The 17,318-nt window shown below is 39.8% G+C and overlaps 1 protein-coding gene across 9 annotated transcripts in view; it reads left to right on the forward strand.

Moving 5' to 3' along the window:
- Nucleotides 1-2,321: 2,321 nt before the first annotated feature.
- Nucleotides 2,322-17,318, forward strand: part of LOC127569753 (sorbin and SH3 domain-containing protein 1-like) — a 76,628-nt gene continuing 61,631 nt past the window's right edge. For 3 of the 9 annotated variants that reach the window (XM_052014601.1, XM_052014605.1, XM_052014607.1), the window contains exons 1-4: nucleotides 6,446-6,511; nucleotides 11,552-11,716; nucleotides 13,113-13,148; nucleotides 16,156-16,265. In XM_052014601.1, coding sequence (XP_051870561.1) covers nucleotides 13,139-13,148; nucleotides 16,156-16,265 — 120 coding nt within the window. In that variant the 5' untranslated portion in view covers nucleotides 6,446-6,511; nucleotides 11,552-11,716; nucleotides 13,113-13,138. Of the gene's footprint in view, nucleotides 2,500-6,434; nucleotides 6,512-11,551; nucleotides 11,717-13,112; nucleotides 13,149-16,155; nucleotides 16,266-17,318 lie in introns of those variants that run through there. The other 6 variants (XM_052014602.1, XM_052014603.1, XM_052014604.1 and 3 more) reach the window with 6 other exon arrangements.

The raw sequence follows: 17,318 nt of genomic DNA on the forward strand, positions 1-17,318 counted from the left end.
CAAAGATTCAAAATAATTGTTTTGGATCGGTCTTCATGGTAGAAGAAATTAAAATGCCAATAATTACAGATAATCAAGGGCTGTAGGGAGGGAGAAACTTAAAACAATCATTATCACTGGAGAAAAAGTACTAGGCAAATCCAACAGCCTTCAAGGAATTGACTGCAGAGCTAATCATGCGTTGGTTGTAATTTACCAAAGTTTTTTAAATTCTGAAGAGGTCCCAGAGGATGGTGTTGTGAGAAATCCACATGGCTGTCACGTGACAGTAACGACAATGACCCCCACTGACCGGAGGACGGCATTGCTCCTCTGATCGGAAGTGATACTACTGTCAATCAAGGTGCGGCTCCACCCCCCCCCCCTCAGGTGTGAGAGCACCTTTTGCCTCTGAACTTGCCTGACCAGTACCCTTTGTCTCTGAACCTGCCTGACCATTGGCTGTGGCAGGAACCTTTGTCTTTGACTCCCACACCATTGGCTTGTTTAAATCACAACAGTGAGGCTTCACGCAGCCTCCTAGCACCATAAAAATGGCTGCCTCCCCTAGCCCTTCCTCTTTTGACGACCCCAGGAGTAGTGAGACAACGCTGCAGAGATCATTGGTAAGAGTGCATCACTGCATGGTCAGGGAGCGTTTCACTCAGACTCAGGGAGCATTAAGGGCCAGTGCTAGTGTGGGACGGGCATTGAAGTGTTATATCCTGAAGTTGTACATTGTTACTGTGTGCTTGTGTGTATTAGTGTGTGTGTGTGAGTGTATCCTAAACAAGTTGCAATCCCCTCTCGTGTTCGTGGTATCCTGTGTGTGAGTGAGCGTGTGTCTGTTCCTATCCATTCTGTCCCGTGTTTGCCTTTGTGATTAAACTAGTTTTGGTCTACAAAGCTCGTGTCCAGAGTCCTTGATCCTTAAGACAGATAAGAACGATTTCACACAACAGATGGGCAAACCTCAAATTAATGCCCCTGTACAAGATAGGTGGGAGACACAAAGCAAGAAAGCCTAACATCTGTAATTGGGGAAAATACTGGAATCCATTGTTAAGGAGGAAAATGCAGAACATTTAGAAAATCATTAGAAATTAGGGAGAGTAACACGCAGGCACGGTAGTGTAGCAGCTAGCGTAACGCTATTACAGTGCCAGCGACCCAGGTTTAATTCCAGCCACTCTCTGGAAGGAGTTAGTACGTTCTCCTCGTCTCTGCGTGGGTTTCCTCCGGGTGCTCGGGTTTCCTCCCACATTCCAAAGATGTATGGGTTAGGAAGTGGTGGGCATGCTATGTTGGCACCGGAAGCGTGGCGACACCTGTGGGCTGCCCCCAGAACACCCTATGCAAAGGTGCATTTCACTGTGTGTTTCGATGTACATGTGACTAATAAAGATATCTTATCTTATCTTATTTTATGAATGAAAATCATATTTTGACATATTTACCAAGTATTTGGATTTGCAGAGTGTATTCAATAAGGTGCCACAAAAAAGAATACTGCAACAGATGTGAATGCACGGTAATTCTGGAGAAGAGCCTTTAACCCAAAACATCAGCTTTGTTTTTCTTTCCATGAATGCTGCCTGACCTGCTGAATATTTCTAACATTCATGGAAATATTGATATTTTATGTAAGAATGCATGAGTAATAAATTGGAGCGGATAGGAGATTGGCTAACTAACAGTAAACAGAGAAATTGAATAAATGGGTCAGCTTCAGACTGGTAATCTCAGGAAGGGTATAAAATGTTAACTCTGTTTTCTTTCAACAGGTGTCCGTGACCTGCTGAGGGTTTCCAGCATTTTCTGATTTTGTTAAGGAAGGATATATTTGCATTGGAGGCAGTGCAGAATAGGTTCACTAGTTGTTCCTGAGATCCACATGAAGAGAAGATGAGCAGTCTGGCCCTGTATTCATTGGAGTTTAGGAGAATGAGAGGTAAGTATATAAGATTCTGAGCAGGATTGATGAGGTAGATGAAGAGAAGATGTTTCTTCTGGTGTGGGCATCTAGATCTGAAGGGGCACTATTTCAGAATATATGGTTGTCTATATAATATGTAAATGAAGAGATTTTTTTCTCAAAGAGTCACGAATCTTTGGAATTACCTACAACAGAGAACTGCAGCGGTGGAGGTTGACTTACGTTTGAACTACAAGGGAGTCGTGGGGAATGGGGAAAGATCAGGAAAGTGGTTTCAGTGACAATGCAATTCTAATGTTTACGGATCGCTATAAAACAAAGTTGAACTCTGCCCCGGCACTTCAGAAACACCAATCCTAGTTTCACAATCAAAGCAACGTAGATTATACAGCTAGCACCCGGAAGAACTAAACATTGAGAACTCTTTTCTGTTTCAATTTTTAAATTTAGGGAGAAAACAAATAAGATGTCAAGCAGTATTCTAAACTTGTATTGTGTAATAATCAATTGATCCTCTGCTTTCTTTTAGCTTTTGTGGTGGATTTTTTTTTACTCCTGTGCAGAAACTTATTAAACATTATAAGGTAAGTGGCCTTTACTTTTTATTTGATGTATTACCTCTGGCTACATTTACTTTTCATTTATGTTGTAGTTTATAACGTATGATCTATGCTGAAACTATTTCTTTTCTCTCAGACATTGCACATATTCATTCTTATCTTGGAATGGATTATTTTGTTTTCTCATATTTACTTACAACAAACTGACTCTCAGAACAATCCCATCAGTACCATTACCCACACATTTCTACGTAACCTATTTTCTCACACATCTCCATCAATCCTCTCTTGATTTTCCTACCACCCACCAACAGTAGAAGTAAGTTACAACAGTCAATCAACCTACCAACCAACACATTCTTGTGATGTGGGAAGAAACTGGAGCACTTGGGGGGTGGGGTGGGGAGGGTGTTGGGGGGGGGTGGGGGAGTAAGGATCCCACATTGTTCCATGGAGAACATGATAACTCTATTTAGATGATACCAGAGGTCACAATTTACCTACTGAAGCTACCTGCTGCACCACCATATCACAGAATGCTTTTCATTTTAAACACAGCATGGATATTGACCATTCCTGGCTAATGGGTTAGATACATTGTTGAGCTCTTTCTACATTATCCTGAGTGTCCCCTCTGCTCCCCTCTTGATACCAAGTGTGGGCATTGAGTTTTGATGGGGCATGGGTTTTAGTCAGTAATCTATTTCACTCAATTTGATTTTGAGATTTTGGTTCTCTGTTATTTGAACTGAAACCTAACCTGGAATTCATGAAGCCACACCTCTCTTTGAGCAAATAGATAGCACTGCAATCGTTCATTGTTCTGAAACTATTTTGAAGGCATTAAGCAAAACAAAAATGTTACGTGTCATCAGTCTCCACAGCTCGATCAATGATGAAATAATAGCCTGCTCAGTCAATACATCTGCAATGAATAATTCCTTAAAATCAACTTTACATATGAACCATTACAGAAACTGGAAAAGACATTTTGTACCTTACCTGCCTCTATATTTCAAGGGAGTGGCACATTAAAATCAACCGCTGATACCTTCAACTACTTCCAGTTTTACATAATTTCTTAGAATTGAGGCCTGGGCCAGATCAGCCTTGATCATATTTAATGGTCGGGCAGGCCTTGTTCCTGCTCCTATTTTCTTCTGCGTTCTTCTTGTATGTTACTTATCATGATTTAAAGGAGACCATTTGGACCATGCCAGTTTCAACAAAACAAGCAATCCCATTCTCCCTATCCTTATTTTCCCCTGTGGCTCTGAAACTTATTCTTTCTCACATGTCCATCAACTCCCCATTGGTTGTTTTGTCATTTAACCCTCATTAAAGGGGTTATTTACAGTTGGCAATTAACCTGACAGCATATCTTTGGAATTTGGGAAGAAACTGGAGCACCCGACAGAAGCCCGTTTGGAATATGCAAACTCCACAGACAGCAGCCAAGGTCAGGGCTGAGTCCAGGATCTAGAAGCTGTGAGACAGCAGCACTAACTGCTGTGCCAGCTGCTTCACAGTTCCACCATGTATCTTCACAACCTCTTTTGAACAGGTAGTATGAACACTTTTCTGAAGTTGATGGGATCCTCATTTTAAAAGTTAGGTGGGGGTCCACTGTCATATTCAGATCCCCAATGCAATTTTAAAGGGTGCCCTGAAATAGGCCACTGTTGTGCCTTTCACACCAAATGATGATAGCAGGAAAAGGATCTAGGGCTCTGCAAGACTTGTAAATGTAATTTATTTTAATATTTTTTGATTTCCCTTATGAGGACAGGAGGGACCATTTAAAGCCCAGACTCCCCACAACTGACTTGCATTTCTAAATGTGAAATGCTACCAAAATATCCTTTGAAAAGCTTTCCAGAAAGCATTGGCTAGATTGGAATTTGACATTTAACCTCCATTCAGTGTTCAAATCCAGTTAGGGAACTGTTTTGTGCTGCACAAAAGTTAAATTTAATATTAAAGAATTTAATACTTTTTTGGGAAACAGCCTTAGAATCTAAGTGGGACACAAAATAAATGTGTCCTTGCTTGTGTAATGCAGGCACATTTCTAGGCACTGAAATAAAACAGATCACTGTCAACATGGTGGTAAACAAAGACTTGGGTGGTGAAATGAAAAACAATTCTACAGATATGAAGGGCGTAAAACTAAGACCAATATGGTTTCTTGTTACATTAAAGTGAGCTTTGCTAGACTGTTCAATTCCTTGAAAGCTACATTTTTCAAACAGGACCACATATAAGATATTATATTAAATTTTGATTGCAGTTCTACTTTTCAATGAATGTTATGCTCATCAAGGAATGATATTAAAACTGAAAACATGCAAGTTATTTCTGTGTTAAGCACATAATCATCATCTCCTTTGCTTAATCATTCAGCATCATATTGAATGTTATACAAATATTGTGTGAATTTTCTACACTAGTTGTTCATGTGGGATCTAAATAAAATTTTATCAAAGTAATTCACAACTTGTATATCAAGGGAGATTAACAAACCAAAATTTAGCAATCTGTTTTAAATTAATTCAACAACTGAGTTTCTACTGACCTCCAGGGTAGGGAATTCCAAATATTCACTACCCTCTGAGTGGATAAATTACTCCTCATCTCAACTCTAAACAGTTTACCGCTTATTCTGAGATGGTGACCTCTGGTTACAGACTCCTCAGCCAGAAGAAACATTCTCCCTCAATTAGCCCATCAAACTGTTGAGCCAAAGTTAAGCAGGATTGTTCGCAGAGCCGATAGAAATAAGCTTTGCGCACGCAATGCTGCACACAATACACTTTATTGCTAAGTTACAATAAGTGGTACATATCTCGGAAGCGCGCCTGAGCCCACTTAACTACAGAGCCCTGTTCCAATTGGTCCACAGCATCAGTCGCGACCTAACCTGTGGTGAGCCCAAATCTGAGAGACCTCACCACCAGTGTGCTCACTCTTTTATACCTTGGTCACTTTTCTCCGCCCGTAGCTGGGTCGATCCTTTGTCCAGGTTGACCTATCATGTGACCATTGCCCCAGGCACTGCAGGCTCATGTCTGCAGAGACAGTACCTTGGTTACCTAGGACACACATTTGAATCCCAGCAAATTGTTCCTTGCGCTCTCTGGCCGACATTTCAGGATTCTTACTACACAAGCTCTGCAAGATTTTTGTCAGTTTTAGTGAAATTGCATTCGTCTAAATTTGAGAGAATACAGGTCTAGTCTCTCCTCATATGAAAGTCCCTGGAATCAGTCTAGTGAATCTTAGCTGCTCTCCCACTATTGCAAGCACATCCTTTCTTAGGTAAGGAGACCAAAACTGTACACAATATTTCAAGTGCTGTCTTACCCGGGCCCTATACAATATAACTTCATTACTTTTGTATTCAAATCCCCTTGTAATAAAAGTTAATAAAATAATTGCCTTCCTAATCACTTGATACACCTGCATATTGGCTTTCAGTGACACCCAGGTCCCTTTAAACATTTACACAAAATAAAACCCGCCTAAAGTGCTTCAGATGCAGTCATGTGGTGGAGTCTTCAGAAAAGCCAAAACTGCATGATGTAAATTTGAAGGGTGTATGAGGTCAACCATCCAATTTCTCCCGGGATTGAAAATTTTTGTGTAGTTTTGTTCTTTCAATTAATTGGGATACTACAACTACAGTATACAGAACTATAATCTCAGAAGAGACAGAGAATGAGTTAATTAGACTTTATTACCTGTAAAAGCATCTGTCAGTTCATGGAATTTATATTAACATTCTTGTTGAGTTTACTGCACAATATTTCCTGACCAACCACACTACCTTTCCCCGTTTGCCAATATTATTTATCTAACATTCATTAACTTCACTCTATATGACGTAAAGTAGTTTTATGTACAAGGGAGTGTATGCAGGTAATGATTTACTTTTGCAGTCTGATGTTAGAGAACAGTGATAGCTGTGTTTGGACAATACATTGGCTGACACTGAATTGATTTGTATATGGAGGTTATGGACCCAAATTACAAACTGGTAGGTGCTAAAAGTTCTCTGAGTTGCTTACGATTTAACAACAATGAGACTGAAAAGACAAAGTATGTATTTCAATGGTTATACTCAGTATTGGCAAGGATTGTAAATGTTTCATTTTTGTAAATCATTGATCTAAGTGAGAATTACTGATATTTTCAGTACTCACTGAAGGTTAGTCAGGAGAGTTAGAAAACTAGGAGTAATGTGAAAAGGAATCACATTTTCTTTCTTTATTTCTATCTTTCATAATTGCATTTTTAAATTTTTTTCATTATACTTCCTTATCTTTTGAGTATCTTCTTTCTACTTTACTGTGTTTACCTTTGGACACTGTGGGAAGCTTGGGTATATATTGCTGGGGCCCTGGCAAAGATTTTTGTATTATTGTTAACCATAGATGAGCCACTAGAAGACTGGAGGGTGGCTAAAGCTGTACCTTTATTTAAGAAGGGCTGCAAGGACGAGCCAGAGAATTACAAGCTGGTGAGCTGAACATCAGTAGTGGGAAAGTTACTGGAGGCAATTTGAGAAACAGGATCCACCTGCATTTGGAAAGGCAAGGACTGATTAGGGATAGTCAGCTGGCTTTGTGCATGGGGAATTGTGTCTCATGAACTTGATTGAGTTTTTGTAGAGGTGACCAAGAGGATTGAGGAGGGCAGGATAGGAGATATTGTCTACATGACTTTAGCAAGGCCTTTGACAAGGTCCTGCATGGTAGGCTGGTCCAGAAGGGTAGATCACATGGAATCCAGGGTGAGCTATCCCATTGGATACAAAATGCTCTTGGTGGTAGGAGCCAGAGGGTGGTAGTGAAGGGTTGTTTATCAGATTAGAGGCCTGTGACCAGTGGTGTGCCATAGAGATTGGTGCAGGACTCACCATTATTTGTCATCTATATTAACAATTTAGATGAGAATGTAGCTGGCATGATTAGTAAGTGTACAGATAACATCAAAATTGGTGGTATAGTGGACTGTGAAGAAGGTTATTTAAGATTACAACAGGATGTAGATCAGCTGGGAAACAGGGCCAAGGAATGGCAGATGGAATTTAACTTGGACAAGTGCTAAATGTTCCATTTTGGAAAGTTAAACCAGGGCAGGACTTGTACAGTTGATGACAGGGCCCTGGAGAGTGTTGTAGAACAAAGAGACCTTGGCGTACAAGTACATAGTTCCCTGAAAGTGGCAACACAGACATATAGGGTGGTGAAGGTGGTGTTTGGCACACTTGCCTTCATTAGTCAACATAACAAGAGTTGGAACGTAATGTTAAAACTGTAAAAGACGTTGGTGAGCCTACACTTGGAGTATAATGTGTAATTCTGGTTCATGTTCCAGGAAGGATGTCATTAAGCTGGACAGGGTGCTGAAAAGATTCACAATGATGTTAATGGGACTGGATGGCTATAGGGTGAGCCTAGATATGCTGGTGCTTTTTTCCCTGGAGTGTAGGAGGCTGAGGGGTGACTTCAGGGGCAAAGATAATGTGAATGGTCACTGTCTTTTTCCTGAGGTAGGGGAGTCTAAAACCAAAGGGCACTAATTTATGGTGAGAGAGGACCTGAGGGGCAAGTTCTTCACACAGAGGTGGTAGGTATGTGGAAAAAGCTGCCAGAAGAAGTGGTAGAGGTGGAGACAATTACAACCTTTAAAAGACATTTAGACATGTACATGAATAGGAAGGGTTTCGAGGAATATGTGCAATATACTGGCAAATGGGAGTAGCTCAGGTAGGCAACTTGGTTGGCATGGACAAGTTGGGCTGAAGGATTTGTTTCCATGCTATATAACTCTATGACTCTGTACTGAAGTACAGTGTACATTCTAAAACAGCAGCAAAGCAATCCTTACCAATTCATTGTCATTGAATATTGTTTTAGATGTAGGTTCTAGCAGATCAATAACAGCAACTAGCGAGCAGAACATAAGAACATAAGAATCAGAACTAATGGTGGGCTATTTGGCCCTCAAGCCTATTTGGCTATTGAACAAGATAATTCTGATATTTTACCTCAGCACCAACCACATATCCCTTAATTTCCTGTTTTGAATATACTCAGCAACTGAGACTCCACAGCCCTCTTGGGTAGAAAATTCCAAAGCTTCACCACCAGGTGATGAAATTTCTTCTCATCTCAGATCTGAATGACCAACCTCTTATTCTGAGACTGGTTCTAAACACCCTATCCAGGGGAAATGTGACCTTAACAAGCTGGCAAGAATTTTATATGTCTCAATAAGATCATCTTTATGATTCTAAACTCTGCAGAGCAAAGGCTCAAACTGGTTCATCTCTCCTCATAGAACAAACCTCACATCCCAAGTATCAATCTGGTGAACTTTTATTACACTCCCTTAAATGCAAGTACAACCCTTCACAGAACTCTGTACAATGCTCCCAAGGGTCTGACAAAACCACAGCAAAATTTCCCTAACCTTGCAATCAAATACCCCATAACAAAAGTCAACATACCAGTTGCCCTGTCTATTTCTCACCGCACCTGCAAGCCAACCCCCTGTGACTCCTGCAAAAGAACACTCAGGCCTCAATGAACATTAATATCACTAATCACCTGGCAGCCAAAACTAGTCTGCACTTCTGTCTTTTCCACCAACGTGGATGCCCTATAGCCTCCTGAAATATTGGTCAACTGACTCCAATTGGAATTTTGCTATGGGATCTTTCACACCTACCTGAGAGAGTTAGTGGAATCTTAATTTAGTGTGTTATTTACATAGATACTAACTCTGAAAATGCACCCCTTCCTTAACACTGTGGTGAAGTTTCAGTCTGGGTAATGTGAACAAATCCTGGTATGAACATTTGACTTTTGACTTAAAGGTGATACTGCTATCTGTGTGCCAAGTTCAATCTATCAGTACATGTTATCAGCTTCAATGGACAGTATTATATAAATCAGCTTTATTGATCTCCACTTCTAGTTGCACCTGCATATACATTAAATATAATGAGCAATTTGTTTCTGTTAAACAGCTGGTTTAGCGATATTAGTCCTGTAAACTAACTAGATTCTAATACAAAAAAAAATCCCACAGTTAAAATGAGATGAATTCATCAACATGCATAACCAGAGCTAAAAAGCTCAGATTATAAAGTTGTTGGGATGGTTTATGTTCGAGATAAGCATCTGTTTGCAGCATTTTTGAGAAGATTAACAATACATGGAAGATAAGCTCCGAAGGACCAAATGTCAAGTTCTTGTTTTCACTTCTTTTAAAAATAAGTTGCATAGATAAGTGAAGCCAATGGATGACGTGGATTGGATTTCCTAAATTCAATGATACCATGTAAAAGATTATGACACAAATTTAGAGCAGATTACCCATAAAATATTATTAGCATCAGTTGAGGATGGATTAACAGGAAGGATAGGAATATACAAGTGATTTTTCAGGTAACTGGCTGATTATGATCAGAGAAGGGGTGGTGCTTGTACCTTAGCTATTTGAATTAACCATCAAGAGGCTGGATGTAATGTACATCCAGCCCTAACTCTAGTGCAAGTTTTCTGGTTAGACAGTTTGGTGGGAAAATAAGTTGTTAAAGGAACAAAAAAACTGTGCAAAGAGAAATAGACAAGTCGAGTGACCAGTCAAAGATTTGGCAGATAGTAAATAATGTTGAGAAATGTAAAGTTATCCACTTTAATAAGAAAAATGAGTAGTGATATGTTAATTAATATACAGTTTCAAGATGTCATTGATAAGTCTAGTATTGATTGCCAATTGTGGATTTTGGAGATGTTACTGAGTAACTACAGTTGATTTTTCAGATGGTGCACCAACATTTGAGGGAGAATATGTTTAGGGTAGTCAATGAGGTGTCAATAGTCGATAGGTTATAACATCCTGGATGGCGTCAAGCTTCTTAAGTATTGTTGGAACTGTACACATCCAAGCAAGTAGTACATCACACTCTGTACTTGTGCCTTGTAAATGGTGGAATGGCTTTGTCATCTTAGGAATTAAGTCACTTTCTGCAGGATACTCAGCCTCTGACCTCCTCTTCCAGGCATAATGTTTATGTGATTTGTCCAGTTAAATTCCTGGTCAGTGTCATCCTCCAGACATTAATGACAGAGGATATTTGCGATGAGATTGCCCTTGAATGTTGAATGGTCATGCCCAGCAATGGTATGACATAAATGTTACTTGCCATTTATCAGGCCATGGCTCAATCTTGTCTAGGGCTTCCTGCATGGAGATATGATTCAATTTCTGAGCAGTTGTGGGTGGAATTGAACACTTGAGGAATCATCAGCGAACATTTCCACTTCTGACCTTATGATAGATGGAAAGTCAGCGATGAAGCAATTGAAGATGGTTGGGCTAGGACGCTGAATTATGGATCTTCTGTAGTGATGTCCTGGGGCTGGGATGATTGACCTCCAACTACCATATCCATCCCCCTTTATGGAAAGTATGACCCCCTCACCACACCACACCTCAGCCCCACCAACCATTGACCTATTTGGCCAGACTGGATTTGTCCTGCCTTTTGTGGTAAATTTTCCACATTGTCAGATAGTTACTTATGTTGTATTTATGCTGGGGCTGGTTGGCCACATGCATGGCTAGTTCTGGAGGTTGATCTTTTGATCCACAGCTGAGATATTTTCTGAGATATTATCATCACACTTGAGGCATCCTGTGATCTTGGCCATTTCTGGATTTTATTTGGAGTTGGCAGAAGTCTAGCTTCTGTGAGGGTGGGGATCTCAAACGATGGTTGAAAATGGCTGCAGATGTATCAGCCTTGTCTTTGACTCTTGTTTGCTGACCTTTCTGAGCATGGGGATGTTTTTGAAGCTTTCTTCACTCATTAGCAATTTAATTATCCATCCTCATGCACACTTGGTTGTGGCAGAACTGCAGAGCCTTATTCTGTTGGCTTTATTCTGTCTATTCCATGCTGTTAGTACTCATGTAGCCTTGTGTTGTACTTCACAAAAAGGGACTTCAGTTTTAGGGGTGTCTGATGGTATGCCTTTCTACCCTTCTCATTAAACTACAGCTGATCTGAAACAAAAACAGAAAATGCTAGAAACATGCAGAAGATCGGGCAGCATCTGTGGAAAGAGAAACAGAGTTATCATTCAGGTTGAAGACCTTTCATCAGAACTGGGCGAGAGAGGAAACAAGTTGGCTTTAAGTTGCAGAGAGGATGGGGGAGGACCAGGTAGGACAGAGGAAGTATTTCTGATACGGTTGAGTCAGAGTGCCTGTAATGGCAAACTGTTAATGCATCCATTTAGTTGGTTGATTAATCAGAGAAGTTAAAAAGAGGGATCACAAACAAAGAAATATTTAAAAGCTGTGAGATGCAGACCAGAGCTGTAGGAAGTACCCAGCAGATTAAGCAATGATATGGAGAAAGCAAAACTGAGTTAACATTAAAATGGATAACCTACTGCTGGCCAGTTCTGATATAAACTGAGAAAGTGAATTACCTGAAATTGTTGAATTTGATCTTGAGTCGGAAAGGTGCTCAGATGGAAAAGTACTGTTCCTCAAGCTTACATTAGGCTTCATTATAACAGTGCAGGAGGCCATAGACAAATAGGTCAGAGTGAAAGTGGCATAGCTAATTAAAGCAATAGGCAACTGGTAGCTCCAGGTCATCCCTGCAGGCTGAATAGATGTTCTGCAAAGCAGTCACGCTGTCTACATTGGTTGTCCAATGTACAGGAAACCACAATGGGAGTACTGAATGCAATATACAAAATTGGAAGAAGTGTAAGTGAATTGTTACTTCACCTGGAAGGACTGTTTGCATTCATGAATGGTGGGTAGGGAAGAGGTAAAAGGACAGGTATTGGATGTCCTGTGAAGAGATTAAGCTGGGTAACTTACTCATTTATTTTTATGCCCTGATGTGCCTGCTGTGAATCAGTATGGAAGCATCATCATCAATAATTTAGTACAAAATATGTCTTATCATTGTACAGTTCTCAAAGGTGTGCAAGGCACATCACCTTTCCTGCAACTTCCTCAGTAATCCTTAAGAATTTCAATGCTATAAACATATACGCATTTTGAGTGCAGTCTTTGCCTCGAAAAGAGAGAGGACTGCTGGGTTGCTGCAATGTCAGATAATATTTTTGGATAAGATATCACACCAAGGTTCCATCCAGCTCCTCACTTGGAGGTAAAAAGTCATATTGTGCATTCTGAAGAAGAGCAGCAGAGTTCCCTTAATTTTCTGACAAAGGTTTATCCCTCAGGTAATAACATTAAAACAATGAATATCTGCTCATTTTTCTAATTATCATTTGTTGGACAACAGTGTAGATAAATTAACTGCCATATTTCCTAACATTAGAATTGCTTAATATTTCAAAAGGACATCATTGGCTGCAATAATTTTTTAGATTTCCTGAGGTGATGAAAGGTTTGGTGTGTGCAAATTATTTTACCGAGTTCCTGGCTCCTATCAACCTGTTGATAGGACTTGCTATTTAAGGAATGGTGAACGAAATCTGGATGAGAGTGATTTATATTTAAGTTGTTAGGTTCAAGTTTATGTTTAGAAACATAAAAAATAACTTTATTTTGCTAAATTCTGCTGATTTCAGGTGAAGCTGAACTTTGAAGTAACAAAATGAATTCGGGTAAGTTTTCGTAATCTTGTTCAGTGTTACCCTGCTCTATTTGTGCAATCTTAATCAGTGCTATACTGTACCCTTAGTGTCTTCTGTATTATTAATGTGATCATGGTCTCTTGATATTATCCTCTTCTCTTTGTGCTACTCTATCACTTCAGAGTTATCCTGCTTTTAGCAGTATTTTCTTTTCCCATAATATTTTGTGCACTCAATGTTAACCTGCGCTTTCAGTGCCTTACTACTTCCTTGGTGTTTTCCATCTCAGTGTTATCTTAACAAAAACAGAAATGATGGAAGAACTCAGTCAATCAAGCAGCAGCTGTGGAAAGAGAAACAGTTAATGTTTCAGGTCAAAGACCCTTCATCAGAACTGAGGACGGTGTTATCCTGCTCTCTTAGTTTCCTTGCCTTCTTGGTTATGTTATTTCCCAGTTTTACCCCACTTCTACACCAGTGTTATGTGGTCTCCAAGTGATACCCTGCCCTCTCTGTATTACTGTTCTCTTTCTGTGTTATCCTGCTCTCTCTATTACCCTGCTCTCTGTTTTATTCCACTCTTTGGGCTACTCTGTCCTCATACTGCTAGTTTATTCCCTCCATGTTCTCCAGCTTAGTTTCTCTCCCCTTTTTCTGTTTCCCTGATCACTGCATGTTATCCTGTTCTTAGAGTTACCTTGCTCTCAAAGTGTCAATCTGCTCTCCTGCTCTCTCAGTAATATCCTACACAGTTAGTGTTACCCTGTTCTCTTTGTTATCCTGCACTCTCAGTATAATTCAAGTGTCTCTGTGTCATCCTGTCTCAGGGTTATTCTGTTCCCCTGGACAATCAGTGTTGCCTTATTTTCTCAGTGTCATGTTCTTCTGTCTTCTCACTGCTGCACTGCTCTGTCCATGCATAAAAGTGCTCTTTCTCTCAGTGAACCCCTACACTTTCTTCGTTATCCTTCTCATTGTTTTTTTCTGTTAACCTGGTGTGTCAGTGTCATTCTACTCTCTCAGTGTTATCCTGCTGCCTCAAAGCTAACCTGATCTCTTAATGTTATCCTCCTCTCTCAGTGTTAATGGAAGCAGAAGCAAGCAATTTAATCTCTCATTCCAGCTTCACCAATTACCTCTGTTCCACTTTCCTATAGTAATCCTATATCACGAGATTCTCTTACATAAATACATACATTATGCACCTCTCTTTAATAATCTGCCTCTCCATCCCTGGCAATCGACAAGATCTCGGCAGTGACCCAGCTCAACCAGGATACCACTGAGTCTCTGTCTCCCGAATGCCATGAAATCTTTTGACAGGAGACAAGGTTGGGAATGGAGCCTCACTTCCTAACAAAGACTTTGAGGCTTTGTAACAATTTTTTTAATATTTCTGATATTATGAGACATGATAATACTATTGAAATTGCTCTCAGTAAAGAAAAATGTTAATTAAAAAATGAAAAACTAAAAGATGAATAAAATGCATTTGAACACATTACAGCAATAATAAATAACATAAAACAGTAAAATTAAAAATACATTAAAATCTACATATCTGAGTTTACCTTATTTTTCCTGATCTCCAAACCGGGAATTCTTATTCAAATTCCAAACCTACTCTAGATCTGACCGGCATACAATCTCACAGACTAGCATCGTGCTAAGTAATCCCAGCATTTCCAAACCCCACTACTGGTCTCTACAGAGTGGCAGATTCACTGGCTTCTCTCATTCAGCTTGTTATGACTTATGGTGGGTCTGTGTTAGTCTAGAACATACGTTCCTGCCAACAGCTGAGTGCTCACAGTCCCCTTCAGACCATCAAGTCAGCCTATTAGATAAAAATAGGCTTCCCAGTAAAATCCCTGAATTATTCCTTATATACTCTGACAGCATGATGCTTCATACTGATAGCCTTGAGGAGTTTGGTTTCATTTGATGGCAGCCGTTAATTGGAAACAGCTTTTAACTACTTCTGAGCATCTGATCATTTTTCTAGCACTCTGGCAGTGCTTTTGATTGCATTTCATTTTTATGATTTGGGAAATCCTTACTAAAAACTTTTTTTCTGATAAAGCTTGTCATTTGAATTGCAAGAGTTGGTTATAGGGATCACAAAGACAGAATAAGAGCTTGTTGCCACCTCAGCATTGCACTGACTACTCTATGTTCTCCTGGCTACACATTAAGGAAAGTTAAAAAATGTAATTTTTCATCAGCTGTCCCTTTAATAATTTTTTAAAGCTGCTCCAGAACATGTAAAAAGTGAGGAGTGAGTACTTCCAAGTTCCTAATGAGCTTAGAGCCTAAAAATGCTCTTAGAAACATGACTCACATTTCTGAAGAGCAAGACTAGCAGTTTGAGTGTCAAAAGCCATCAACTTCCAATATGGTAACCAGCAAATGGAGTCAGAGAGTGCAGAGGACATGCCCTTCAGCCCAGCATGTCCATGCTGACCATCAAGTACCTATCTATACTAATCCTATTTACCAAAGTCAAAGTCAGGTTTATTGTCATATGCACAAGTACATTTATGCACAGGTGCAATGAAAAACTTACAGCATCGCAGGCACATAGCATCAGATACACAACGTTCATGAGAAAGACATAAATTAACAACATAAATTATACAAATTATACCATAATTTATATCAGCACTTGATCCAAAGACTTCAATGCTTTGGAAATTGAATTGTTATCTAGATACTTCATAAGTGTTGTGAAAGTACCTCCCTCCACCATCCACTCTTCAGGCAGTACTTTGCAGATTCCAATGACCCTCTGGATGAAAAGGTTCTTTCTCAGATCCTCGCTAAACCTCTTACCCCTTACCCTAAGCCTGTGTCCACTAGATTTCAACATACGTCTAGGGTGGGGAGTGTTGGGAGACCGATGCAACCACCACAAGTTCTCCATTTAGCACTCTGAAATCTGGCAAGCACCCGGCCACTTTTTCCTCAGATAGAAAGTGGATCTCACCATTTCCCAATATACTTGAGCCCAATTTTTTTTTTCATTTTTCTCTTGTAGCTTGGAAACCATGCCCTTTCGACAGAAAACCCCAAAACAGTCTTGCTGCAAAAGGTTTCCGTAGTGTGAGACCAAAATTCCTTGCATCTGTCAGGAAACCAACACTCCAGGTAAATTCTAAGTACTTCTGTTTACCCATGAAATTGTTCTTGTAACGATATTGACCATAACATTTTTTTTAATATAAAGTACTTGTTCATTCCAAGTAATGCCAAAAAATGTAGGCTTTTAATTTACCCCAAGGAATCCACATATGTGCAGTTGTTTAAACCGTACATTTAAAATGGGTTAATGCCCGTGTTAAAATAGCATTGGGAATAGCTTCAAAGGAAAGTATTTCAGCTAAATTCTAATAAATCAAATCCCTGTGCAGACTTGCTCAGCTTGTGCTATTTTATAAAATAGAATGATTTTATTGGATAATTTCATGAAGACAATAGGAGTTCCAAACAATCCAAATTAAATCGAGAGTTCACATTAACAGACTAGAATCATCTTGAGTCTGTATTTCTATCAGCATCAGTGTCTTGCATTTGTGCAGTTAATTTTCTTCCAGGAGCTTGAAGTTTTTGGCTCTCAATCCTCAAACTCTCATGTTTTATTTTCCATAACCTTGCCACTCCTGGCTTCTATCTTCACTGCCCAGTGACACCGCAGACACTTATACTTGAAATCAGGCAGGCATTTCTCCGGCTTCTGGTACTCGTGGATCGTTTCTAGTTTGATTATAATCTATGTGGTAAACCATGTAGGCCTCAGGCAGGAGATACTCTGCAGGAATTTGCTGCTATCCCTTTCCAGGCCTTCACACTCACTTAGTGAGCGAGCAGTCCAATCAAGACCACATGGTTAGTAAGCCTTTACATCAGTAACCCAGATTTATGTAACAGCTTTAATACAGAAAAACATCCCAAAGTACTTTATGGAGTTGTGGGAAAATAGACAACAAGCCAAAGCAATAGAAGTTCAAATGGTTGTCCAAAAGCTTACTCAAAAGGTTGATTTGAAAAGAAGCAAAGGAAGTGGTGAGGTGGGAAGTTTAGGGAAGAAATTCAGTGGAGTATGACATAGGTGGAACAAAGAGAGGGTGTGTGATTAAGAACCTAGTTATGGAAATAGAGAACTTGGGGGGATAACAGAAGAAGGCACCAAGGCCTCAGTAA

The sequence above is a fragment of the Pristis pectinata genome, chromosome 4, assembly GCF_009764475.1.
Source record: "Pristis pectinata isolate sPriPec2 chromosome 4, sPriPec2.1.pri, whole genome shotgun sequence".
Classification (NCBI taxonomy): domain Eukaryota; kingdom Metazoa; phylum Chordata; class Chondrichthyes; order Rhinopristiformes; family Pristidae; genus Pristis; species Pristis pectinata.